This window comes from Bubalus bubalis, chromosome 3 (genome assembly GCF_019923935.1).
Source record: "Bubalus bubalis isolate 160015118507 breed Murrah chromosome 3, NDDB_SH_1, whole genome shotgun sequence".
In the NCBI taxonomy this organism is placed as follows: Eukaryota; Metazoa; Chordata; class Mammalia; order Artiodactyla; family Bovidae; genus Bubalus; species Bubalus bubalis.
In genome coordinates, this window is record NC_059159.1 from 70,635,892 (window position 1) to 70,662,307 (window position 26,416).

Sequence of the window (26,416 nt, forward strand, 5' to 3'; positions counted from 1 at the left end):
ACTCTGATCAGTCAGGGTTCATCAGCATTGAGGCAAGACCCGCCACTGGCAAAAAGGTTACAACTCCCTGAAGGCTCAGATGATGACTGGCATTTTGTTTAGCGATAAACTGCACAGTTAACAGACTACAGCACAGTGTATCACAACTTTTATATGCATTGGGAAACCAAAATCTTCACGTGATTTATTGAGGTAGTCTCCAGACTACCAAACACGCAACACCTCTGCTGTGTGCCTGTATTCAACTTCCTTCTCCCTTATTAGTTTAATGAAGGAAGAACCTCATGCCTCCATCATTAACATTTGAGCCATGAATTACTTAAAATACATACATTAAAATTTTTTAATATATAAAGTCATTCACACTAGGCCAATTCATTTAGTGGAGATTATTAGGAGTCTTACTTCAAAAAATAATAAATCTGTAGTTGATGTATTAAGTGTTTGTATAGAGATATTTCTGAAACATAGGAAAAACTGTTCATTTCAGATTTTACTTCCTTCCAAATTTGCAACAGTTGGTCTGAAAAACAAGTATCTTTTTTTTCCCAGTCTTTAAAACCTATTAACTTGCAATATCTATTCTAAGTCAAGGAAAACTTCAGAGTAAATGCCATATTTAATCATAAATTTTGTTATCAGTAAGTTTTGAATACATTTATCTTACCTTAGTTGGGACTTTTGTCTTCCTTTTCCTGTTGTTTTCTTTTGTCTACACTTGTTGATAGCTCTGATTTTCCTTTTGCTTTGCCACCAATTGCCCCAATTCTTTCACATTAATACTTGTGAATATTCCCTAAACTATGATTTATTATACTTATCCAGAACTGGTAATTTTATTTATACTGTGCCTAGTTTAGGAAGAAGACTCCTACAGCTACTCTTCCTGAATTCTGTAAATACCCCATCCCCAACATCACTGCACTGTGGATTTGGATAAGCGAAAGTTATCAACATGGGTCAAATCCTAGCAAGAAAATTCCATCAGATATCCATTAACTGATCAACACAGTGGAATGCCTCTTTTAAAGTATATTTTGAAAAGTCATATTCTTGTCACTTCCACTTCTGGCAAAGTTTGAATTTCAGGGACCATATTTACCCTACTACCCGAAACAACTAAAATAAGGAGGCAAAATATAAGGAAGAACCATTTTCAAGACGCTGAACATCAAACAACAATTTTTAAGACATCGAACAAAGATCTCTGGGAGATGAGAAACAAGATGAGTCTGATGACTACCCCAATGTACTGTTTTGAGATTTCCCAAGTTATAGAGAAGGGAGAGAAGAATTGGGTGGGGCTGACAGTCTGAGAAGACCATCTATATTAGGAAAGAAGGAAATTAATGAAGAAAATTTGGGTCTCAAATTAGTGACCTCAGATTCCACTATCCTAGAAATATACCAGCAAGTTGAATCCAAAGCAGAAAATATTAAATAACAAAGATAAGAGAGGAAAACATTAATTTAAAAAAGAGACAAGAGAAGATTGTAGGGAAAAACAAAGCAAAAATGACTGCTTCAAAAGATCATTTAAGAGTGATAATCTTCTAGGCAGACATTAGGAAAAAAGAAAGTCACAATCTAACAATGTCAGAAATGAGAGAGGTTACAATCACATAGACTCCACAGACACTAAAAAATACTAAGGGAATATTAGCAACAATTTTATGCCAATAAATTCAACAATGTAAATGATATGGACAAATTCCAAAGAAGACACAACTACTAAAGATCATTCAAGAACAAATAACTTGGTTAATTCTTTATCTGATAAATAAACTGAAATTTTCGTTAAAATATTTCCCACAAAGAAAACTCCAGTCCTGGGTGGCTTCACTGATGAATTCCATAAAATATTTAAGGAAAAAATACTATCAACTCAAGAAAAATTCTTCCAGAAAACTGAAGAAGAGACATTTACTTCTCATTTCACACCTAAAGTCTGGCATTTTCCTAATACAAAAACCAAAGACACGACAAGACAACTACAGACCAACAGCCCTCATAAACTAGATATAAAATTTCTAAACAAAACATTAGCAAGTTAAATCCAACAATACATAAAAGGATAATCATGAGTAACTCAGGTTTACTGCAGAAATGCATGGCAGTTTTAACAAAGTATGTTACTGTATTAAACTGAAAAAGAAAAACCATATGCTCATCTCAACAGATATACAAAATGCATGACAAAATCCCACAGCCATTCAAGATTTTAAAATGAAACAAAACAACCCAACTCTCAGCCAACTAAGAACAGAAGTGAACTTCTTCAACCTGAAAAACAGCACTTACCAAAAGCAACTCTACCACTAAGAGTATGCTGCTGCTGCTAAGTCGCTTCAGTTGTGTATGACTCTGTGTGACCCCACAGACGGCAGCCCACCAGGCTCCCCTGTCCCTGGGATTCTCCAGGCAAGAACCGTGGAGTGGGTTGCCATTTCCTTCTCCAATGCATGAAAGTGAAAAAATAAAGTGAAGTCGCTCATTCATGTCCAACTCTTAGCAACCCCATGGACTGCAGCCCACCAGGCTCCTCTGTCCATGGGATTTTCCAGTTAAGAGTACTGGAGTGGGTTGCCATTGCCTTCTCTGACCACTAAGAGTATACTTAATGGTAAAAGGCTGAATGCTTTCTCACCAGGAATAATGCTAAGATTTCACTCTCACCACTTCTATTCAACACTGTGGAACCAGGGGCTTCCATGGTGGTCCAGTGGTTAAGAATCTTCCTTGCAACGCAGGGGACACTAGTTCGATCCCTGGTCTGGGAAGATCGCGCGTGCTGTGGAACAACTAAGCCCGTGCACCACAACTAGTGAGCCCACGCTCTACAGCCTGTGAGCCACGACTGCGGAGCCCAAGTGCTGCAGCTGCTGAAGCCCGCGTGCTCTGGAGCCTCGAGTTCTGCAAAAAGAGGGGCCACCACGATGAGCAGCCTGTGCACTGCACTGAAGAGTAGGCCCGTCTAGCTGCAACTAGAGAAAGCCCATGAGCAGCAACAAAGACCCAGGACAGCCAAAAAAAAATTTTTTTTAAGATTTTTTAAAATAAAAACATTGTACTACTAGTTACACCCAGTGCTACATGGCAAGAAAACAAGATAAGTGACATCTAGGTTGAAATGGAAGAAATAACACTGTTTTTAGTTGTTTGGAAAAGACTCTGATGCTGGGAGGGATTGGGGGCAGGAGAAGGGGACAACAGAGGATGAGATGGCTGGATGGCATCACTGACTCGATGGACGTGAGTCTGGGTGAACTCCGGGAATTGGTGATGGACAGGGAGGCCTGGCGTGCTGCGATTCACGGGGTCGCAAAGAGTCGGACACGACTGAGCGACTGAACTAAACTGAACAACTGCCTATTTAGAAAATCTGAAGAAAGTTATTTTTTAAAAAGCTATTTGAGTAAATGAATTTAGTAAAGCTGAAGGATATAAAAATATACAAAAATCAATAGCTTGCATATCAATGGCAGGCTAGTAAGCAAATTATTCACTCTCTCTAGAAATAAGCTGGCTTCCCAAGTGGCTCAGTAGTAAAGAACTGACCTGTCAAGTAGGAGACTCAAGATCAACCTCTGGGTCATGAAGATCCCTTGGAGAAGGAAATGGCAACCCACTCCAGTACTCTTGCCTGGAGAATTCCATGGGCAGAGGAGCCTGGTGGGCTACAGTTCATGGGGTTGCAAGAGTGGGACACGACTAAACAACAACAAAACAACAATAACAAAGGAAATTAGCTAACCTTGAGAGTGGCAAGCCCTAAGATGACAATGTGTCATAAAATACAGAAAGTTAAAAACTTGATTGATACAAATAAGGAATAGGAAGTTGAAATTTTAGAAATACCACTTGAAATAGAATCAAGATATGAAATACATAGGAGAAATTCTAACGAACGATGTAAAAGACCTAGAGTGAAAAATCTAATACACAGCTGAAAAATATTTGAGACCTATATAAGACAACTTCCCTCATAGCTCAGTCGGTAAAGAACCTGCCTGCAATGCAGGAGACCTGGGTTCGATTCCTGGGTTGGGAAGATCCCCTGGAGAAGGAACTGGCAATCCACTCCAGTATTCTTGCCTGGAAAATCCCATGGACAGAGGAGCCTGGTGAGCTACAGTCCATGTGGTCACAAGAGTCCGACACGACCTAGCGACTAAAGCACCAAATAAGATAAATGGAGTAATAGATTTGTTCATAAGTCAGAATACTCAATATTAAGATGTCAGATGTTAGTTCTCACCAAGTTCATTTATCAACAGATTCACCACAATCTGGATCAAAATCACAACTGGCTGGGACTTCCCTAGTAATCCAGTGGTTAAGAATCTGCCTGCCAGTGCAGGGGCGATGAGTTCAATCTTGGTCCAGGAAGATACTCACATGCCACGAACAGCTAGGCCAGTGTGCCACAACTACTTAAGTGAACAGTAACTGCAGCCACGGAGTCACAAGGTGCCTGCTTCTTGGAAGGAAAGCTATGACAAGCCTAGTCAACATATTAAAAAGCAGAGACATCACTTTGCTGACAAAGAACGTATACTCAAAGCTATGGTTTTTCTTTTTCTTTTTAAATTTCTTTTTTTTTTTAATTTATTTATTTTAATTAGAGCTATTAGTCACATACAGATGTGACAGCTAGACCGTAAAGAAGGCTGAGTACTGAAGAATTGATGCTTTCAAACTGTGGTGCTGGAGAAGACTCTTGAGAGTCCTTTGGTGAGCAAGATCAATCCAATCAATCCTAAAGGAAACCAGTCCTGAATATTCATTGGAAAGCCTGATGCTGAAGCTGAAGCACCAATACTTTGGCCACCTGATGTGAACAGCTGACTCACTGGAAAAGTCTCTGATGCTGGGAAAGAATGAAGGCAAAAGGAGAAGGGGGTGATAACAGATGAGATGGTTAGATAGCATCATCGACTCAACGGACATGAACTTGAGCAAACTCTGGAAGATACCGAAGGACAGGGGAGTATGGCATGCTGCGGTGTATGGGGACCAAAGAGATGCACATGACTTAAGGACAGGACAACAACACATTAAAAGGATCATACACCATGCTCAAGTGAAGTTTATCCCAAGAATGCACATTCTTCAAAACACACAAATCAATCAATTTTGACATACCATGTTAACAAATGAAAGAATAAAAATCATATGGTCATTTCAATAGATCCAAAAAAAGCTTTTTGACAAAATTTAACACCTATTTATGATAAAAACTCCAGAAAATGGGCACAGAGGGAATCTACCTCAACATGATAAAGACCATATATGACAAACCCCCATCATTCTTAATGGTGAGAAACAGAAATGAAAGCATTTTCCCTAAGATCAGGAACAAGACAAGGATGCCCACTCTCACCACTCTTATTAAACAGTTTTGGAAGTCCTGGCTCTGGCAATCAGAGAAGAAAAAGAAATAAAAGGAATACAAATTGGAAAAGAAGAAGTAAAACTGTCACTGTTTGCAAATGACATGTTACTATACACAGAAAATCCGGAAGATTCCACCACAAAACTACTGGACCTCATCAATGAGTTTGATAGTTGCAAGATATAAAACTAATGCACAGGGCTTCCCTGGTGGTCCAGTGGTTAGGCATCCACCTGCAATGCAGGTGCCACAGGTTCAATCCCTGGTCCAGGAAGACCCCATGTATCATGGAGCAACTAAGCCTGTGCACCACAACTACCAAGCCAGCACTCTAGAGACCGCAAGCCACAACACTTGAGTCCATGCAGTGCATCAACGGAACCCTGTGAACCTAGAGCTTAAGCTCCAAAACAAGAGAGGCCGCCACAATGAGAAGCCATGCCCTGCAATTAGAGAGCCCACACGCAGCAACAAAGACCCAGTGCAGTCAAAAATAAATAACGAATGCACGAAAGTGAGATTAAGGAAACAATCCCATTTACCATCACAACAAAGGAATAAAATACCCATGAGTACATCTACCTAAGGAAAGAAAAGACCTGTGCTCAGAAAGCCATAGAATACTGATGAAAGAAATGAAAGAGGACACAAACAGGTGAAAAAACATGCCATGACTGATGCCGAAGAACAGATGCTTTTGAACTGTGATGTTGAAGACTCTTGAGAGTCCCTTGGACTGCAAGGAGATCAAATCAGTCAAGCCTGAAAGAAATCAGTCCTGAATATTCATTGGAAGGACTGATGTTGAAGCTCCAATTCTTTGGCCACCTGAGGTGAAGAACTGACTCACTGGAAAAGACCCTGATGCTGGGAAAGACTGAAGGCAGGAGGAGAAGGGGACAACAGAGGATGAGATGGTTGGATGGCATCACCGACTCAATGGATATGAGTTTGAGCAAGCTCTGGGAGTTGGTGACGGACAGGGAAGTCTGGTGTGCTGCAGTCCATGGGGTCACAGAGTCCGACTCAACTGAGTGACTGAACTGAACTGATACTACACAAAGCCATCTACAGATTCAATGCAATTTCTAGCAAAATTAATGGCAGGCTTCAGAGAATTAGAACAAAAAAATTTATAATTTGTAAGACACCGAATAGCCAAAGCAAAGCTGAGAAAGAAGAACAGAGGTGGAGGAATCAGGCTCTGCAGTTTCAAACTACGTTACAAAGCTACAGTAATCAACAGTGCGGTCCTGGCACAAAACCAGAAATATAGACCAATGGAACAAGACAGAAAGCTCAGAGATAAACCCAAGCTCCTGGGATCACCTGATCTACAACAAAGGAAGCAAGAATATACAATGGAGAAAGAACAGCCTCTTCAGTAAGTGGTGCTGGGAAATCTGGACAGCGGTGATGAAATTAGAGCATTACCTAACACCATACACAAAAGTAAACTTAAAATGGACTAAAGACCTGAATGTAAGATCAGATACTACAAAACTCTTAGCTGAAAACAGGAAAAAAATCACTCTTTGACATAAATCACAGCAAGATCTTTTTTTACCCACCTTCTAGAATAATGAAAATAAAAACAAAAAATAAATAATTAAGACCTAATTAAACTTAAAAGCTTTGGCACAACAAAAAGAAACTATAAACAAGAAGAAAAGACAACCCTCAAAATGTGAGAAAGTTTTTGCAAACAAAGCACTGACAAAGGATTAAGCTCCTTATATACAAACAGCTAATGGAGCTCTCTCTCTCTATATATATATGTATATAAAATAATCCAATCAAAATGGGCAGAAGACCTAAACAGACATCTCTCCAAAGAAGACATATTGATAGCTAACAAACACAAGAAAAGATGCTCAACATCACTAATTATTAGAGAAACAGAAATCAAAACTACAATAAGCTATCACACCTCACATCAGCCAAAATGGCCATCTTCAAAAAAAACCTACCAACAATAATGCTGGAAAAGGTGTGGAGAAAAGGAACCCCCTTACAGTGTTGGTGGGAATGTAAACTGGCACAGCCACTGTACAGAACAGTATGGAGGCTCCTTAGGAAACTACAGATCCGCCATATGACCCACGAATCCCACTATTAGGCATACAGCCTGATAAGAACATAACCCCAAAAAACGTAAGTATCCTTAGGTTCATGCAGATGCAGCACTGTTTACAACAGCCAGGACATGGAAGCAACCAAGATGGCCATCGAGAGATAAATGGATAAAGATGATGTGGTACAAATAAACAAGGGAACATTATTCAGCCATAAGATGGAATGAAACTGAGTCAGTTCTATTAAGGTGGAGGAACCTAGAGCCTGTCATACAGAATGACCCGAGGCAGAAACAGAAAAACAAACACTGTATATTAATGCATATATAGGGAGTCTGGAAAAATGGTACTGCTGAACTATTTGCGGGGCAGGAACAGAGGCGCAGACAGAGAATGGCCTTGTAGACACAGCCGGGAGGGGTAAAAGGGGGGACAAATTGAGAGAGCAGCACTGACGTATATATGCTATCGTGTGTAAAACTAGCCAGCAGGAAGCTGCCCTAAAGCCCAGGGAGCAGCTCCGTGCTGCTCAGTGATGAGCCTGGGTGGGGGGTGGGGTGGGTGAGTGGGGAGGGGCGGGGAGGAGGGGAGGGGTGGGGCGGGAGGGTCCAACAGTGAGGGGCACAGGTATACATATGGCTGCCTCAAGCTGTACAGCAGAAACTAACACAACACTGTAAAGCAATTATATTCCAATAAACAAAAAACTAAATACAAAACAAACAAACAATAAAATTCACATGGAGGAATTCTCTGGCGGCCAGTGGTCAGGATGCTGTGCTTTCACTGCAGCAGGTGCAGGTTGAATCCCCGGTGGGGGAACTAAGATCCTACCAGTTGCACTGCGTACCCAAAAATAAATAAATAAGTAAATTTAAAAAAATCCACAAGGAAATGCAAATGAATTCAAATAACCAAAACAAGTATGAGTAAGAACAAAACTGGATATCTAACACTCTATAATTTAAAGATCCTTTAACATTGTGGCAGCAATGGCATCAAACAGACCAACACAATAGAGAAGAAAGTCTAGGGATATATTCACTCACATATGGACAAAGGAGTGCAAAACAATTCACTGGAGAAAGGGCAGGCTTTTCAAGAAATGGTGCCACAACAGTGAGACAGCTATACGGAAAAAATGACTTTGGATCTTTATAAATCCATACACAAAACCGACTAAAAATGGATCGTATATCCAAAACCCTAAAACTATAAAGCTTCTAAAAGAAAACATGGAGAAAATCTTTGTGACCTTTGGTTAGGCAAAGATTTCTTAGGTAAGATATAATGAGCCCAGTCTACAAAAGAACTACAAATTGTATGTCTTTAAATGTTTGCTCTCTGAGAGACACAGTTAAAGAGAATAAAAAGACAAACCACAGATTGAGAGAAAACATTTGTGAATCTTATATTTGATAAAGGACTTGTACCGCAATACACTTAAAAACAAACAAAAACCTTATAACTCAGTAAAAGCAAAGGACTCTGGAAGACAGTAGAATCAGAAGAAGTAAGAATCTCTCTTCCCACCTGCTAACAATTGCACTGCCAGAATCTGCCTGATATAACTACTTTGGAACTCTCACGTCTATTAAACTTCTAGGGAAAGACTTGGATAATAAATTGCAGTTCAGTTCAGTTCAGTTGCTCAGTCATGTCTGACTCTTTGCAACCCTATGAATTGCAGCACGCCAGGCCTCCCTGTCCATCACCAACTCCCTGAGTTCACTCAGACTCACGTCCATCGAGTCAGTGATGCCATCCAGCCATCTCATTCTCTGTCGTCCCCTTCTCCTCCTGCCCCCAATCCCTCCCAGCATCAATCTTCTCCAATGAGTCAACTCTTTGCATGAGGTGGCCAAAGTACTGGAGTTTCAGCTTTAGCATCATTTCTTCCAAAGAAATCCCAGGGCTGATCTCCTTTAGGATGGACTGGTTGGATCTCCTTGCAGTCCAAGGGACTCTCAAGAGTCTTCTCCAACACCACAGTTCAAAAGCATCAATTCTTCGGCGCTCAGCCTTCTTCACAGTCCAACTCTCACATCCATACATGACCACAGGAAAAACCATAGCCTTGACTAGACGAACCTTTGTTGGCAAAGTAATGTCTCTGCTTTTCAATATGCTATCTACGTTGGTCATAACTTTCCTTCCAAGGAGTAAGCGTCTTTTAATTTCATGGCTGCAGTCACCATCTGCAGTGATTTTGGAGCCCAAAAAAATAAAATCTGACACTGTTTCCGCTGTTTTCCCGTCTATTTCCCCTGAAGTGATGGGACCGGATGCCATGATCTTCGTTTTCTGAATGTTGAGCTTTAAGCCAACTTTTTCACTCTCCACTTTCACTTTCATCAAGAGGCTTTTGAGTTCCTCTTCACTTTCTGCCATAAGGGTGGTGTCATCTGCATATCTGAGGTTATTGATATTTCTCCCGGCAATCTTGATTCTAGCTTGTGTTTCTTCCAGTCCAGTGTTTCTCATGATGTACTCTGCATATAAGTTAAATAAGCAGGATGACAATATACAGCCTTGACGTACTCCTTTTCCTATTTGGAACCAGTCTGTTGTTCTAGGTCCAGTTCTAACTGTTGCTTCCTGACCTGAATATAAGTTTCTCAAGAGGCAGGTCAGGTGGTCTGGTGTTCCCATCTCTTTCAGAATTTTCCACACTTTATTGTGATCCACACAGTCAAAGGCTTTGGCATAGTCCATAAAGCAGAAATAGATGCTTTTCTGGAACTCTCTTGCTTTTTTGATGATCCAGCAGATGTTGGCAATTTGATCTCTGGTTCCTCTGCCTTTTCTAAAACCAGCTTGAACATCAGGAAGTTCACGGTTCACATATTGCTGAAGCCTGGCTTGGAGAATTTTGAGCATTACTTTACTAGCGTGTGAGATGAGTGCAATTGTGTGGTAGTTTGAGCATTCTTTGGCATTGCCTTTCTTTGGGATTGGAATGAAAACCGACCATTTCCAGTCCTGTGGCCACTGCTGAGTTTTCCAAATTTGCTGGCATATTGAGTGCAGCACTTTCACAGCAGCATCTTTCAAGATTTGAAAGAGCTCAACTGGAATTCCATCACCTCCTCTAGCTTCATTCGTCGTGATGCTTTCTAAGGCCCACTTGACTTCACATTCCAGGATGTCTGGCTCTAGGTCAGTGATCACACCATCGTGATTAGCTGGGTCATGAAGATCTTTTTTGTACAGTTCTTCTGTGTATTCTTGCCACCTCTTCTTAATATCTTCTGCTTCTGTTAGGTCCATACCATTTCTGTCCTTTTTTGAGCCCATCTTTGCATGAAATGTTCCCTTGGTATCTCTAATTTTCTTGACAAGATCTCTAGTCTTTCCCATTCTGTTGTTTTCCTCTATTTCTTTGCATTGATCGCTGAAGAAGGCTTTCTTATCTCTTCTTGTTATTCTTTGGAACTCTGCATTCAGATGCTTATATCTTTCCTTTGCTCCTTTGCTTTTCGCTTCTCTTCTTTTCACAGCTATTTGTAAGACCTCCCCAGACAGCCATTTTGCTTTTTTGCATTTCTTTTCCACGGGGATGGTCTTGATCCCTGTCTCCTGTACAATGCAGTTTTGGATAAATTCAGCTCTTAACAAAAGAGCAGCTACCCATTCCCAGCCCTACCCAAGTGGCAGGCAGCTGTGTACATTTTCCTAGAGCAACACTTTATAGGAGCCAAGATGGGAAGAGAGGACCCTGTTCTTCAAACACCAGAGATCTGTGCTATGATCGGTTATTGCTGATTCTGATCACAGAGGTGCAAAGAGGCAGGCAGCCACTGTTGTTGCAATTTCTGCCATTGTCGTAAGCTGTCACCTCCAATCGATGACTTCCAGTGGATTTAGACAGTCGGCTCTCTCCTCACTTCTCTTCATTCTTCACTTTCCTCTTTCAGGAACCAGACATTAAAGATCAGGACATTCGAAAACTACTGTACATTTAGGGAAAATTAAGAAGTAACTGTGACTGAACAAACCCAGGCTCAGAAAAGACCTGAGAAAATCTTAACTTTACACCTCAGGCTGATCTTTGGCATAGAGACATCCCATAACAGTCAAAAAAACAAAAACAGTAAACAAAAGAAACCCCCCAAAACAAAAAACATCAAATCCCAAGGAAGAGGGAAAATCTGATCCCCAGAGTTACCACATTATTAGGGTCAAATGTCCAGTGTTGAGCAGAGGAAAAAAAAATCGCAAAGCAGAGAAATAAACAGGAGAGCACAGCCCGTTCAAAAGGTGAATATAAATCAACAGAAACTCTCTGAAAAAGACTTGATGGAAGTTGATATAGTAGACAAAGACTAAAATAACAGTCTTAAAGATGCTCAAAAAGCTAGAGGAAAATGTGGGTAAAGTCAAGAATATAATGTGTGAACAAAACGGAAACATTGATAAAGAGATAGAAAACCTAAAAAGAAACCAAAAAATTCTGGAGCTTAAAAGTTTTAAGAACTGAAATGAAAAGTTCACAAGAGGGATTCAAAAGCAGATTCCCAAGAGGCAGAAGACAAAACCTAGGAAACTTAAAGACTAGAAGATAAGACAATGGAAATTACCAAGTGTGAAGAACAGAAAGAAAAAAGATTAAAGAAAAATGAACAGAACCTAAGGGACCTATGAGATACCAACAGGCTGACCAACACACACATAGTGGGAGTCACAGAGAGAAAAAGACAGAGAAGGGCAGAGAGAACATCTGCAAAAACCACGGCTGAAAATTTCTCAAATCTGATGAAAGACGTGAATATAAACAAGAAGCTCAATGCAGTCCAAGTAAGATTAACTCAAAGAGACCCACAACAAGAACTCAAGAACTTGGGACCCAGAAGACAGTTGGCTGATATATTCAAAGTGTTGAAGGAAAAACTGTCAACTACATATCTGATAGCCTGCAAAACTGTCCTTCAAAAGTGAGGGAGAAGTTAAGGCATTCCCAGGTAAAGAAAAGCTGCGGGAGTCTCTGACCACTAGACTTGCTCTACAAGAAACGCTCATGGGAGTCCGGCAAAGTGAAATGAAAGGGCGCTAGACAGTAACTTGAAGCTGTATGAAGAAATAAGGTTTCCAAAAGGTAAATACATGGGCAGTTATAAAGCTAGTATTACTCTAGCTACGGCCTGTAACTGCACGTTTTATTTTATACATGATTTAAGAGACTAATAACATTTTAAAGAAATAGATTACATGCTCAGGCTCAAAGCATAAAGATATAACTTTATGATATCCATGGAAAGGGATGGGGACAGAGCTATAAAGGAGTAGACTTTTTGTATTTTTTGAAGTGAAGTTGGTATAGATTCAAATTAAGAGTATTTTAACTGTAGGATGTTAAATTTATTCCCCATGGTAACCATAAAGAAAACAGCTACAGAATAAACACAAAAGTAAATGAAAAAATTTTAAACATTTCATCACCATAAAATCAACTATACACAATAAAAGACATTAACATAGGAGATGAGGGACCAAAAAAGCTTTAAGGCATATACAGAACAAATAGCACAATGACAAATAATTAACCTAAATACAAGAGGGTTAAACTCTTCAATTAAAGGACAGATACTGACAGAATGGATAAAAACATGATCCAACTATGTACTCTCATAAGAGACACATCTGTGATCCAAAGATATAGCCAAGTTGAAATTGAAGGGATGGTGGAAAAAGATATTCCAAGCAAACAACAACCAAAAGACAGCAAGGAAAGACTTTACTAATATTAGAAAGAATAGTTTATAAATAAAAAATGATTATAAGAGACAAGGGACATTATCTACTAATAAAAGGTTCAATACAACAGGAAAGTCTAACAATTATAAACATTTGCACATCTAATGAAAATCAAATATATGAAGCAAAATCTGACAGAAGTAAATGGAGAAGTAGTTCTACAATAATAGATACCTTAATACCTCACTCATAATAATGGACAGAACAAACAGATATATATATAAGGAAACAGAGGATTTAATACAATAAGCTAACTTTAAACTAACTAGACCTAGCAGATATACACACGCTACCCAACAGGATACACACACACAGAGAAAATTTTCCAGGATAGACTGTATATTAGGCCACAAATCAAATCTCAAGATATTTAAAAAGACAGATATAGAGGCTTTCCTGACAGTCCAATGGTTAAGACTTTGCCCTTCCATTGCAGGGGGCATGGGTTCAATCCCTGGTGGAACTAAGATCCTGCAAGCCACAGAGCATGGTCAAAAAAAAGATAAACATTATACAAAGTGTTTCTCTGACCATAGGGGATGAAGTCAGAAATGAGTAACAAAACCCAAGCCTCAGTCAATTTAAGAAAACTGAAATCATATCAAGCATCTTTCCCAACCACAATGCTATGAGATTAGGTATCAATTACAGAAAAAAAAAAAAAAAACTGTAAAAAAACAAACAAACATATGAAGGCTAAACAATATCCTTGTAAATAACCAAGAGATCACTGATGAAATCAAAGAGGAAATAAAAAAGTACTGTGAAACAAATGACAACAAAAACATGATGACTCAAAACCTATGGGCTGCAGAAAAAGCAGTTTTAAGAGGGAATTTTATAGAATACAACCCTACCTCAATAAAAATATCAAATAAACATCTTTACACCTAAAGCAACCAGAAAAGGAAGAACCCCCCTCAAAAAAAAGTTAGTAGAAGGGAAGAAATCACAAAGATTATGGCAGAAATAAATGGAAAAGAAATGAAGAAAACAATAGCAAAGATCAATAAAACTGAAAGCTGTTTTTCTGAGAAGATAAAATAGATAAACCATCAGCTAGACACCTTAAGAATAAAAGCAATAAGACTCAAATCAGTAAACTTAGAAATATGAAAAAGGAGATTACAACTGACACTGCAAAATACAAAGAATCCTAAGAGACTACTTTGAGCAATCATATGCCAATATGGACAACTGGGAAGAAATGTATAAATTCTTAGAAAAGTACAACCTTCTAAGACTGAATCAGAAAGAGAAAATACGAACAGATCAATCATAAGCACTGAAATCAAAAACTATGATCAGGACTTCCCTGGTGGTCCAGGGGTTAAGACTCGCACTCCCAATGCAGGCAGCCAGGGGTTCGATCCCTTATCAAGAACTAGATCCCACATGCTGCAACTAAGACCCAATTGAGACAAATTAATAATTAAAAAAAAAACAAACTATGATCAAAAATCTTCCAACAAACAAAAGCACAAGGCCAGATGGCTTCCCAGGACAATTCTCTTAATATCAAACATTTAAAGAAGAGCTAATACCTATCCTTCTTAAACTCTTCCCAAAAACTGTAGACAAAAGAAAACTTCCAAACTCATTCTAGTAGGCCACCATTCTCCTGATACAGAAACCAAAGACATTACACACAAAAAAGAAAATTATAGGCCAATATCACTGATGAACATAAATGCAAAAATCCTCAACAAAATACTAGCAAACAGAATCCAACATCACATTAAAAAGGATCATACACCATGATCAAGTGGGGTTTATCTCAGGGTTGCAAGGATTCTTCAATACACATGAATCAATCCAAGTGACATACTATATTAACAAACTGAAAGATAAAAACCATATGATAATATTTTGATAGATGCAGGGAAAGATATTAAAATTAAACACGCAGTTATGATTAAAACTCTCTAGAAAGTGGGCATAGAGGGAGTCTACCTCAACATAATAAAGGCCATATACAACAAATCCACAGCAAACAACTTGCTCAATGGTGAAAAACTGAAAGCATTTCCCCTAAGATGAGGAAAGACAAAAGAGTAGGGCTTCTTGCCACTATTATAACATAGTCTTGGAAGTCCTAGCCATGGAAATCAAAGAGAAATAAAAAGAATACAAACTGAAAAAGAAGAAGTAAAACTGTCATTGTTTGCAAATGACATGATACTATACAAAGAAAATCCTAAAGATGCCACCAGAAAACTACTACAGCTAATCAATGAATTTAATACAGTCACAGGATACAAAATTGATACATAGAAATCCCTTGCATTCTTATACACTAACAATGAAAGCTCACAAAGAGAAATTAAGGGAACAGTCCCATTTATTATTGCAACAAAAAGAATAAAATATCTAGGAATAAACCTACCTAAGGAAAAGAGAGGCAAAAAACCAAAATGGCTGTCTGGGGAGGCCTTACAAAGAGCTGTGAAAAGAAGAGAAGCGAAAAGCAAAGGAGCAAAGGAAAGATATAAACATCTGAATGCAGAGTTCCAAAGAATAACAAGAAGAGATAAGAAAGCCTTCTTCAGCGATCAATGCAAAGAAATAGAGAAAAAAAACAGAATGGGAAAGACTAGGGATCTCGTCAAGAAAATCAGAGATACCAAAGGAACATTTCATGCAAAGATAGGCTTCATAAAGGACAGAAATGGTATGGACCTAAGAGAAGCAGAAGATATTAAGAAGAGATGGCAAGAATACACAGAAGAACTGTACAAAAAAGATCTTCACGACCCAGATAATCACGATGGTGTGATCACTGACCTAGAGCCAGAGATCCTGGAATGTGAAGTCAAGTGGGCCTTAGAAAGCATCACTATGAATAAAGCTAATGGCGGTGATGGAATTCCAGTTGAGCTATTTCAAGTCCTGAAAGATGATGTTGTGAAAGTGCTGCACTCAATTTGCCAGCAAATTTGGAAAACTCAGCAGTGGCCACAGGACTGTTTGAAAAGGTCAGTTTTCATTCCAATCCCAAAGAAAGGCAATGCCAAAGAATGCTCAAACTACCTCACAACTGCACTTGTCTCACACGCTAGTAAAGTAATGCTCAAAATTCTCCAAGCCAGGCTTCAGCAATACATGAACCGTGAAGTTCCAGATGTTCAAGCTGGTTTTAGAAAAGGCAGAGGAACCAGAGATCAAATTGCCAACATCCGCTGGATCATCAAAAAAGCAAGAGAGTTCCAGAAAAGCACCTATTTCTGCTTTATTGACTATGCCAAAGCCTTTGACTGTGTGGATCACAATAAACTGGAAAATTCTGAAAGAGATGGCAATACCAGACCACCTGACCTGCCTCTTGAGAAATTTGTATGCAGGTCAGGAAGCAACAGTTAGAACTGGACATGGAACAACAGACTGGTTCCAAATAGGAAAAGGAGTACGTCAAGGCTGTATATTGTCACCCTGCTTATTTAACTTATATGCAGAGTACATCATGAGAAACGCTGGACTGGAAGAAACACAAGTTGGAATCAAGATTGCCAGGAGAAATATCAATAACCTCAGATATGTAGATGACACCACCCTTATGGCAGAAAGTGAAGAGGAACTCAAAAGCCTCTTGATGAAAGTGAAAGTGGAGAGTGAAAAAGTTGGCTTAAAGCTCAACATTCAGAGAACGAAGATCATGGCATCCGGTCCCATCACTTCACGGGAAATAGATGGGGAAACAGTGGAAACAGTGTCAGACTTTATTTTTTTGGGCTCCAAAATCACTGCAGATGGTGACTGCAGTCATGAAATTAAAAGACGCTTACTCCTTGGAAGGAAAGTTATGACCAACGTAGACAGCATATTGAAAAGCAGAGACATTACTTTGCCAACAAAGGTTCGTCTAGTCAAGGCTATGGTTTTTCCAGTGGTCATGTATGGATGTGAGAGTTGGACTGTGAAGAAGGCTGAGCACCGAAGAATTGATGCTTTTGAACTGTGGTGTTGGAGAAGACTCTTGAGAGTCCCTTGGACTGCAAGGAGATCCAACCAGTCCATCCTAAAGGAGATCAGCCCTGGGATTTCTTTGGGAGGACTGATGCTAAAGCTGAAACTCCAGTATTTTGGCCACGTCATGCTAAGAGTTGACTCATTGGAAAAGACTCTGATGCTGAGAGGGATTGGGGGCAAGAGGAGAAGGGGACAACAGAGGATGAGATGGCTGGATGGCATCACTGACTCGATGGACATGAGTCTAAGTGAACTCTGGGAGTTGGTGATGGACAGGGAGGCCTGGCGTGCTGGGATTCATGGGGTCACAAAGAGCTGGACATGACTGAGCAACTGATCTGATCTGATCTGATCTGAAGGAGACAAAAGCCTGTATACAAAAAAGTATAAGATGCTCACAAAAGAAATCAAGGATGACACAAACAGATGGAGACACAGCACATGTTCTTGGATTAGAAGAATACTGTGAAAATAACTATACTACCCAAAGCAATCTACACATTCAATTCAATCACTATCAAATTACCAATGGGATTTTTCACGGATCTAGAACAGAAAATTTTACAGTTTGTATGGAAACCCTGAAGCGCCAAAGCAATCTTGAGAGAGAACAACAGAGCTGGAGTAATCAAGCTTGCTGAGTTCAGACTATACTACAAAGCTATAGTAATCAACAGAGTACAGTAATAGCACAAAAACGGAAATATCAATGCAGATAAACAGGAAGCCCAGAGATAAACCCATGCGCCTATGGGCACCTTCTCCTTGACAAAGGAGGCAAAAATATACAATGGAGGAAAGACCTTCTCTTCAATAAATGGTGTTGGGAAAACTGGACAGCTACATGTAAAACAATGAAATGAGAACACTTTCTAAAACCCTACTCAAAAATAAAATCAAAATGGATTAAAGAACTAAATGTAAGGCCAGACACTATAAAACTCTTAGAGGAAAAAAAAAAGGCAGAACACTCTTTGACATAAATCACAGCAAGATCCCCTTGATACACACCTTCTAGAGTAATGAAAATAAAAACAAAAATAAACAAATAGGATCTAATTAAACTTAAAAGCTTTTGCACAGCAAAGGAAACCATAAACAAGACAAAAAGACAATTCTCAGAATGGGAGAAAATAACTGCAAACAAAGCAACTGACAAAGGCTTAATCCCCCAAATATACAAGTAGTTTATAAAGCTCAGTTTCAAAAAAACAACCCAATAAAAAAGTGGGCAAAAAATTTAAGTAGATGTCTCTTCAAAGAAGACATACAGATGGCCAACAAACACATGAAAAGCTGCTCAGCATCACTCATTATTAGAGAAAAGCAAATCAAAACTGTAATGAGGTATTACCACACACCAGTGAAAATGGCCATTAATCAAAAAATCTACTAACCATAAATGGAGAGGATGTAGATGCCCTGTTGATGGGAATGTAAATTGATAAAACCACTATGGAAAACGGTATGGAGGTTCTTTAAGAAACTAGGAATAAAACTACCATATGACCCAGCAATCCCACTCCTGGGCATACACCCTGAGAAAATCATAATTCAAAAAAACACACATACCCCAGTGTCCACTGCAGCACTATCTGCAATAGCCGGGACCCTGAAGCAACCTAGACGTCCACCAACAGGGCAATGCACAAAGACGTGTGCGTATATGCAGTGGAGTGTCACTCAGCCATAAAAAGGAGCGGAACTGGGTCATTCGTAGTGATGTGGATGAGCCTAGAGTCTGTCATACTGAGTGAAGCAGGTCAGAAAAGAGAAAAACAAATACTGCATGTTAATGCATATCTGCAGAATCTAGAAAAATGGTACCTATTCGCAGGGCAGGGATAGAGATGCTGATGTAGAGACTGAAGTTTTGGACACAACAGGGGAAAGAGAGGGCAGGACAAACTAAGAGTCCAACCGCCACACGTGCAGCCAGTGCAGAGCAGACAGCTGGTAGGAAGCCGCCAGATAACACAAGGGGCTCAGCTCGGTGCGCGGCCGAGACCTAGAGGTGTAGGGTGGGGGCAGAGGAAGGCTCAAGAGGTAGGGGACACACAGATGCTTATAGCTGCAATTCATGGGGTCACAAAGAGTCGGACACGACTGGGCGACTGAACTGAACTGATAGCTGATTTATGCTGTTGTTCAGCAGTAATTAACACAATATTGTAAAGCAATTATACTCCAATTAAAAGCTCTCAAATTGTGAAAATTAATACATTTTTAAATAACCAACACAGCAAAGAACAAATCATAAGGGAAATTATAAAGTACAGACAGAAATGTGAAAACAAAAACACAATATTACAAAACTTATGGGACAAAGCCAAAGCTTTATATATTACATATACTTATATGCATAAAGGCACATGATGTATGAAAAAATCAGTCAAGGATAGGTTGTTAGATGATGGTTTTAGGAAAACTGGCTTGCTGGATGGAGGAAAAAAACAAAGTTGGATTCTTATCACACTTGTAATGAATATAGAATCCAAATGGATTAAAGATCTAAAAATGAAGGGTAAAACTATAAAGCTAATATGGAAGAAAATCTAGGAGAATATCCTAGTAATCCTGAAATAAGGAAGGACTTAAGTAACACTTAAAAAGCACAAACCACAAAATATTGAAAAATTTTGCATCAAAATCAAAGACTTCTCTTTAACAAAGGGCACCACCCAAGAGTCAACAAATGGGTGAGATATACAGAGAGGATATTTGTAATGTCTAAGATGAAAAATTAATATCTACAGAATATATAAGGAACTGGCTGGAAAAAAAAAAAAAAGAAAACCCAGTTTTTAAAAGTGGGCCAAGGAAATTCACAGGCAGTCCACAGAAAGGCAAAAAAAATTTTAATGATTTGCTAACAAATCATTGCCCTTCTACAGTCTATTTTCTGCCAGCAACCAGAATCATCTTCTAGAAGTCTATCAACTGCTACACTTGCAAGGTTTCAGCTCTCCAAGGCTCCCCATGAAAACCATCCCTGCTGATCCCGCCAACCACAGTTTCTGCAATCTCCCTGTGCGCACTGCCCTCCTGCCACACTGGCCTTCCTTCTTCCTCTGACACGCCAGCCATGCTCCTGTCTCAAGTCTCTGCATGCACACTCTACTAAGAAATACTTACTCACTGGTAATGAGAGAAGCACAAATTAAAACAAAAGAGAAACCATTTCCCAGTCATCATATTGGCAAAAACTTGAAGGACAACAATACCAAATGTTGGTAGGAACACGGTAGAAATAATCATGGTGGGAGGGCAAAGTGGAGCAGGCATTTTGGAGAGCCATCTGGCATCCTCTGTGAGGTCACCCGCGCGTCGGCTTTCTGGCTGAGCCCACCCTAGGCAGGTCTCAGGGAAACTCAGCTGAAGACTCTAAAGGGACCTGAGTGAGGACGTTTACCAGAGCTGTCAGACTGTAGGGAGCCGGAGATTATCTAGGGGTGAGGTAAGTGAACCACCACAGGCACTTTCGGAGAAGGCGATGGCTCCCCACTCCAGTACTCTTGCCTGGAAAATCCCATGGGTGGAGGAGCCTGGTAGGCTGCAGTCCATGGGGTCGCTAAGAGTCGGATACAACTGAGCGACTTCACTTTATTTTTTCACTTTCCAGCACTGGAGAAGGAAATGGCAACCCACTCCAGTGTTCTTGCCTGGAGAATCCCAGGGACGGGGGAGCCTGGTGGGCTGCCGTCTCTGGGGTCGCACAGAGTCAGACACGACTGAAGCGACTTAGCAGCAGCAGTAAGCACTTTGGATGGTGGGCTACGTCCATGGGGTCACAGTCAGACACAACTGAGCACAGCACAGCACAGGCACTCTGGAATTTAACACTGAGATCAGAAGCAGTGAGACAGATGTACATACAGCAATATGAAGAGAACCTGGAAAAAGAGTAGAGTTAAAATGCTGAGAAACAGAACAAGATCTACGACCTAATCCTACTTCGGTAAATTAAACTCACACACGCACACGTGTGCACACCTACCCACAACAGTGCTCTACAGTTTATAGTGATATGCGTATCTGAGGACAAGTTGCAACACTTGACATAGCTGCCTGTAGTGCTCGAGGACAAAGTGGAGAGAGAGAAAATTAGGGCTGAAGAAGACCAACAAAAACAAAAAAGACTTTGTAATGAGCCAATCATGAAAATGATGAGTCATCAACCGAGTAGGAGTAACTCAACTTTCTACCATAAAAATAAAAGAGAACTATAACTGTAAACCTTGTATACAACCTTGTCTGCAGAAGGGATTAAACAAAATTCTGTGAGCACTGTACACGAACATATTCTACAAGCATGTCAAACATTCAAATATACTGGTTATGAGAGGGGCTTTCTCCCTCGCGTGAAAGCACTGAGGTTCGGGGAGTTAAGCAGTTCGGCAAGGACACCTAACTAATGGGAGGCAGAACTGAAGGAGTCAGTTTCACTCCTGCTCTTCCTCTCGCATCCATTTACAAATTCACAGCAGCTAAACCTTCGAAATACACCCAGGACTTCCCTGGTGGTTCAGTGGTTAAGAAGCGGCCTTCCACTGCAGGAGACAGTTTCCGTACTTGGTCTGGGGAGATTCCAAGTGCCACAGAGCAACTAACCCTAAGCGCTGCAGCTGCTGAAGCCCGTGTGCCCGAGAGCCCACCCTCCACAACAGGGGAAGCCCCGGCGAGGAGGAGCCAGGGCACCGCAGCCAGGAGGAGCCCACGGGCAAGTGAAGACCCAGTGTGGCCCAAAATGAACAAATTAATTAAAATACACCTCAACCCTGACCACGGTTGATCACACTATTTCTGCTTCCACTTGTAAGTCACCATCATCTTTTGCCTGAACTACCCAACCGTCTACCTGGGCCTTCTGCTTCCACTCTTGCTCTTCTACCATCCATTTTCTGCCAATGACCAGAATCATCTTCTAGAAATCTATCAACTGCTACACTTTCTAGCTTTCAGCTCTGCAAGGCTTCCCATGAAAACCATCACAGTGGCATCTCAGCCCGCACATGATCTGGCCACTGCTGATGCCTCCAACCACAGCTTCTGTGGTCGCCCAGTGCCCCTCGTGCCCTACCCCATGCTCACTGCCCTCCTGCCACACTGGCCTCTTTGTTCTTCCTCCCACATGCCAGGCGTGCTCCTGTCTCAAGTCTCCATATTTGCATTCCCTTTGGCTGGAGCTTGGCTGGAACGTGCCTTCCTCCGATACTCAGTGCAGGCTTCCTCCCTTCATTAATTCAAAATCACTTGTCCTCTCGAACATTCCTTCTAAACACACTGCCTCCAGGCATTCTCCATCCTCACATCTTCCTTTTTTTCCTTCCTGGCACTTACTACCTGATGCTGTTACATATTTATTTGTTGATTTATTTGAATGTCCATCTCCTCCCCAGTATACAAGCTCCTCGTCTGTCTCAGCCACCACTGCACGTCCACAGCCCAGGCAGCGCTCACCATACACAAGACACAAGGAAGTAAGGAACTCTTTTCTGAAAGCAACAACTCAACAAACTCGGCTCTTACCACCTAGCTCACGCTCTTTCCATTACATCATGCTGCTTCCCAGGTAAAAGTGTGTACAATCTGTCTTTTCTCTAAGGATTAAAAGGTCCTTATCTTAAACATTCATTTAAGCCCAACCAGGCCCAGCATGTGGTAAATGGTAGGTAAATATGAAATGACAAAACAGAAAACAAACCACAGGAAGAGATAAAAAAAGAAAAGAGTTGATGGCATGGAGCAACTCTAATTTGTATTCTGGGTCACCACTCTCCACTCAGTGGTTAAGTCTTTTATCTCCTAAGTGCCTATCTGCCCATGCCACAGATAGGAGCTTTGATGGAGATAAATATTAACCAAATTCCTGCCCTGGCTTCAAGGAGCTAACACATAACTATCAAAACACAAATTTTAACAAATATTTATGAAAGAGGTATAAAGAGCTATAGGATTTCAAGGGGAGGAGGATTACTTCTAGTTGTGTGAAACGGGTGGCAGATTGAAATGGTTAAACTGAATACTGATAGATGAATAACGGCTGGATGATAGCCTGTAAACCTCCTGCAAGGCAAGAGCGATATTTTATTCATCGTGCTGTCTTTAATGTTTTACAAAATGTCGGAAACATAAGGCAGTCAATGAATGTTTAACAAATTTGGGAGGCGCAAGCATTCCAGGCAGAAGGAAGAATGTCAGTAAAATACAGACGTGAGAGAATGCAGGACATGGATGAACCAAAATGGCATTAAAACATGTATAATATCATATATAAAAAAAAAAAGAAAAATAGGAGAAAAGTCTTTGTGACCTTGGATTAGACAAAGGTTTCTTAGTTACAACATCAAAATACCAACCCAGAAAAGAAACATTTGATAAATTGGATTTCATCAAAATTAAGAACATTTGCTCTTTGAAAAGCATTGTGAGAATGCAAACAAAATATCTGCAAATCAAAAATATCTGATAAAGGGCTTGTATGCAGAATGAAGAATTCTCAAAACCCAATACAAAAACAAACTAACAACAACAAAAAAAGTGAGGACTGACTGGTAAAACGGGTTCAGGAAAGAGAATGACAAGGACTGCCATACACGACAGACTAAGGGGTCTGCCCTGGGGGCTCAGCTATAAAGAACCTGCCTGCAATGCAGGAGATGAGGGCTCCATCCCTGGGTCTGCAAGATCCCAGGAGAAGGAAATGGCAATCCACTCCAGTATTCCTGTCTGAGAAATCTCACGGACAGAAGAGCCTGTGGGCTACAGTCCACGGGGTTGTAAGAGCCGGACTTGATTGACTAAACCACCACCACCATGAAGGCAAAAAGGGAACACTGAAAACTTTTACACAGGAGAAGGTGATCTCAGGAGTCAAACAGGAGTCTGCTGCTTGAAAATAAATCTATCATCACTTCACTCATATTGTTTAACTTTTCCTACTAGAAATAATTTTCTTTTAAGGCATAACCACTTTGGGAATCTTCTTCACCTCCAAATTCTCCTGAGAGCGAACCAAAAAACTTTGGTCATTCATTTTCACTTTAGTGTAAGTTGGATGACCAAATTACCTTCTGGCTAAAGTACACAAAACCATTGGGGAAATGGTAATTTTGACTACAGATGAACTATAACTTTTAGCCTCTTGAGACACTACCCTGGAAAGAGAGCCTGCGGTGCAAAAAAAAAAAAAAAAAAAAAAAAAGTCAATTAATTAATACCTTTGTTTAAGAGCCTATTCTGTTCTTTGCACAGGAGAGTAAAGAAAATAAAATACATTCTAATCTTCCAAAAGACGCTTATTCCTTGGAAGGAAAGTTATGACCAACACAGATAGCATATTCAAAAGCAGAGACATTACTTTGCCAACAAAGGTCCATCTAGTCAGGGCTATGGTTTTTCCAGTGGTCATGTATGGATGTGAGAGTTGGACTGTGAAGAAAGCTGAGTGCCGAAGAATTGATGCTTTTGAACTGTGGTGTTGGAGAAGACTCTTGAGAGTTCCTTGACTGCAAGGAGATCCACCCAGTCCATTCTAAAGGAGATCAGTCCTGGGTGTTCATTGGAAGGACTGATGTTGAAGCTGAAACTCCAATACTTTGGCCACCTCATGCGAAGAGTTGACTCATTGGAAAAGACTCTGATGCTGGGAGGGATTGGGGGCAGGAGGAGAAGGGGACGACAGAGGATGAGATGGCTGGATGGCATCACTGACTCGATGGACCTGAGTCTGAGTGAACTCCGGGAGTTGGTGATGGACAGGGAGGCCTGGCATGCTGCGATTCATGGGGTTGCAAAGAGTCGGACACGACTGAGCAACTGAACTGAACTGACTGAATCTTCCAAAATGGGAAGTCTTAAATTGATGATCCAGAAGGTAAGAAACAAGGAGAAATATGATAAACTGAACATTTCCGAGAGGAGGGGAGAAGGGTTTGTGGAATTTAGACACTATATACTGATTTTTTCAGTTTTCCTCAAAAGTTGCAAGTAAAGACTTTGTAATCACATTCACTCACAACTTCATGAACTATGATGGGCAATTAACATTCAAGGAATATGATGGTGCAAGGAAAAGAAATTTAAAATGAAAACGTTGCAAATCCATCCAAACAGTGTTATGTACCAAAAATGATAATCACGGTAACAACCACACGGTACCCAATCAGACTGAATGGAAACCCGGTATCTCAACTGGATGGTTTCAGCTTTCTAAAACTCAAACCCTCAGTCTAGGCCAGAGCGAGGGTCGTTCTGCTGACTGGTTGGGCGAGGGGACACAAGGAAAACGCTAGGACGGGTTTCCGCAGACAAGCATCTGAGTTGCGCGCAGAACAGGGGATGCATGAGACCAGCACTCACCTCTTGTCGATGGCGTCAATGTTTGAATGGAGAAGCCACAGCTCCTCTGTGTTGTCCTGCCGGGAGGAGAGGATCAGGTGGTGGCCAGTCAGACACAAGGTCCCCTCGACGGCCGGATAGAAAGGTCGGTGCAGCACCACATTATCCACCCGAGGGGTCTTGATCAGCTCAGCAAATTCCATGTTCTCCAGCGGCCGGAGCCAGGGGACTGCGGAGTCCCAGAGGTGCAAAACGGTTCCGCCGCTCCTGGGCTGAAGGCACCGATCCCGCGCCCAGCAGGCAGTAGGGGCGGGACCCGGGATCGGAGGCCGCGCCCCGCCCCAGGCTGGGGTGGGCGCGGCGAGGCCTCTGGCCACTATCACTGGCCCGGGGAAGGCCCGGGCTGGGCCAGGCTGGGCGCCTCTCCCGCACCTCTAAGTAACCTCAGGCCCAGGACTTGGGCAAAAAGAACGCTCTGCGACAGGCCCAGCCGCTGCCGCCTCCACCTTGAGATCTGGCTTCGGGTAGCCAGGCTGAAAGAAGGAGAAGGCCGCCCAGGGCCACTTTCCAAGTCCAAGACGCTAAGGACTCCTGGCGGAAGTAGCCACTCACAGAGGGAACTTAAAGCAACTCCGGGCGGAAGCGACGGACTGAAAACAGGAAAGACGGGACAGTCCGACTCAGAAATTGGTCCCCACCTAGGTGCGAAGAGAATGTCTCCGGAAGGACAGCAGGAGTCGAATATTTGTGTTCCTACCAGAAAAAGTTCTGCCTGCATGCACCCACTGCTGCGCCCGCTACTCCTACAAATATTCCATATGAGAAAATGCAGGAGAAAAAGGAACGACGAGAAGAGGTCCCTGACCTGCCTGCCTCCACTTGGGCA

The 26,416-nt window shown here is 41.1% G+C and overlaps 1 protein-coding gene across 1 annotated transcript in view; it reads right to left on the bottom strand.

Annotated features, from left to right (window-relative positions):
* MTMR9 (myotubularin related protein 9) overlaps positions 1-26,149 on the bottom strand; it is a 78,823-nt gene extending 52,674 nt beyond the window's left edge. The window contains exon 1 of the mRNA XM_025281346.2: positions 25,552-26,149. Within this exon, the coding sequence (XP_025137131.1) occupies positions 25,552-25,733 (182 nt within the window). The 5' untranslated portion in view covers positions 25,734-26,149. The remainder of the gene's footprint in view (positions 1-25,551) is intronic.
* Positions 26,150-26,416: the final 267 nt, after the last annotated feature.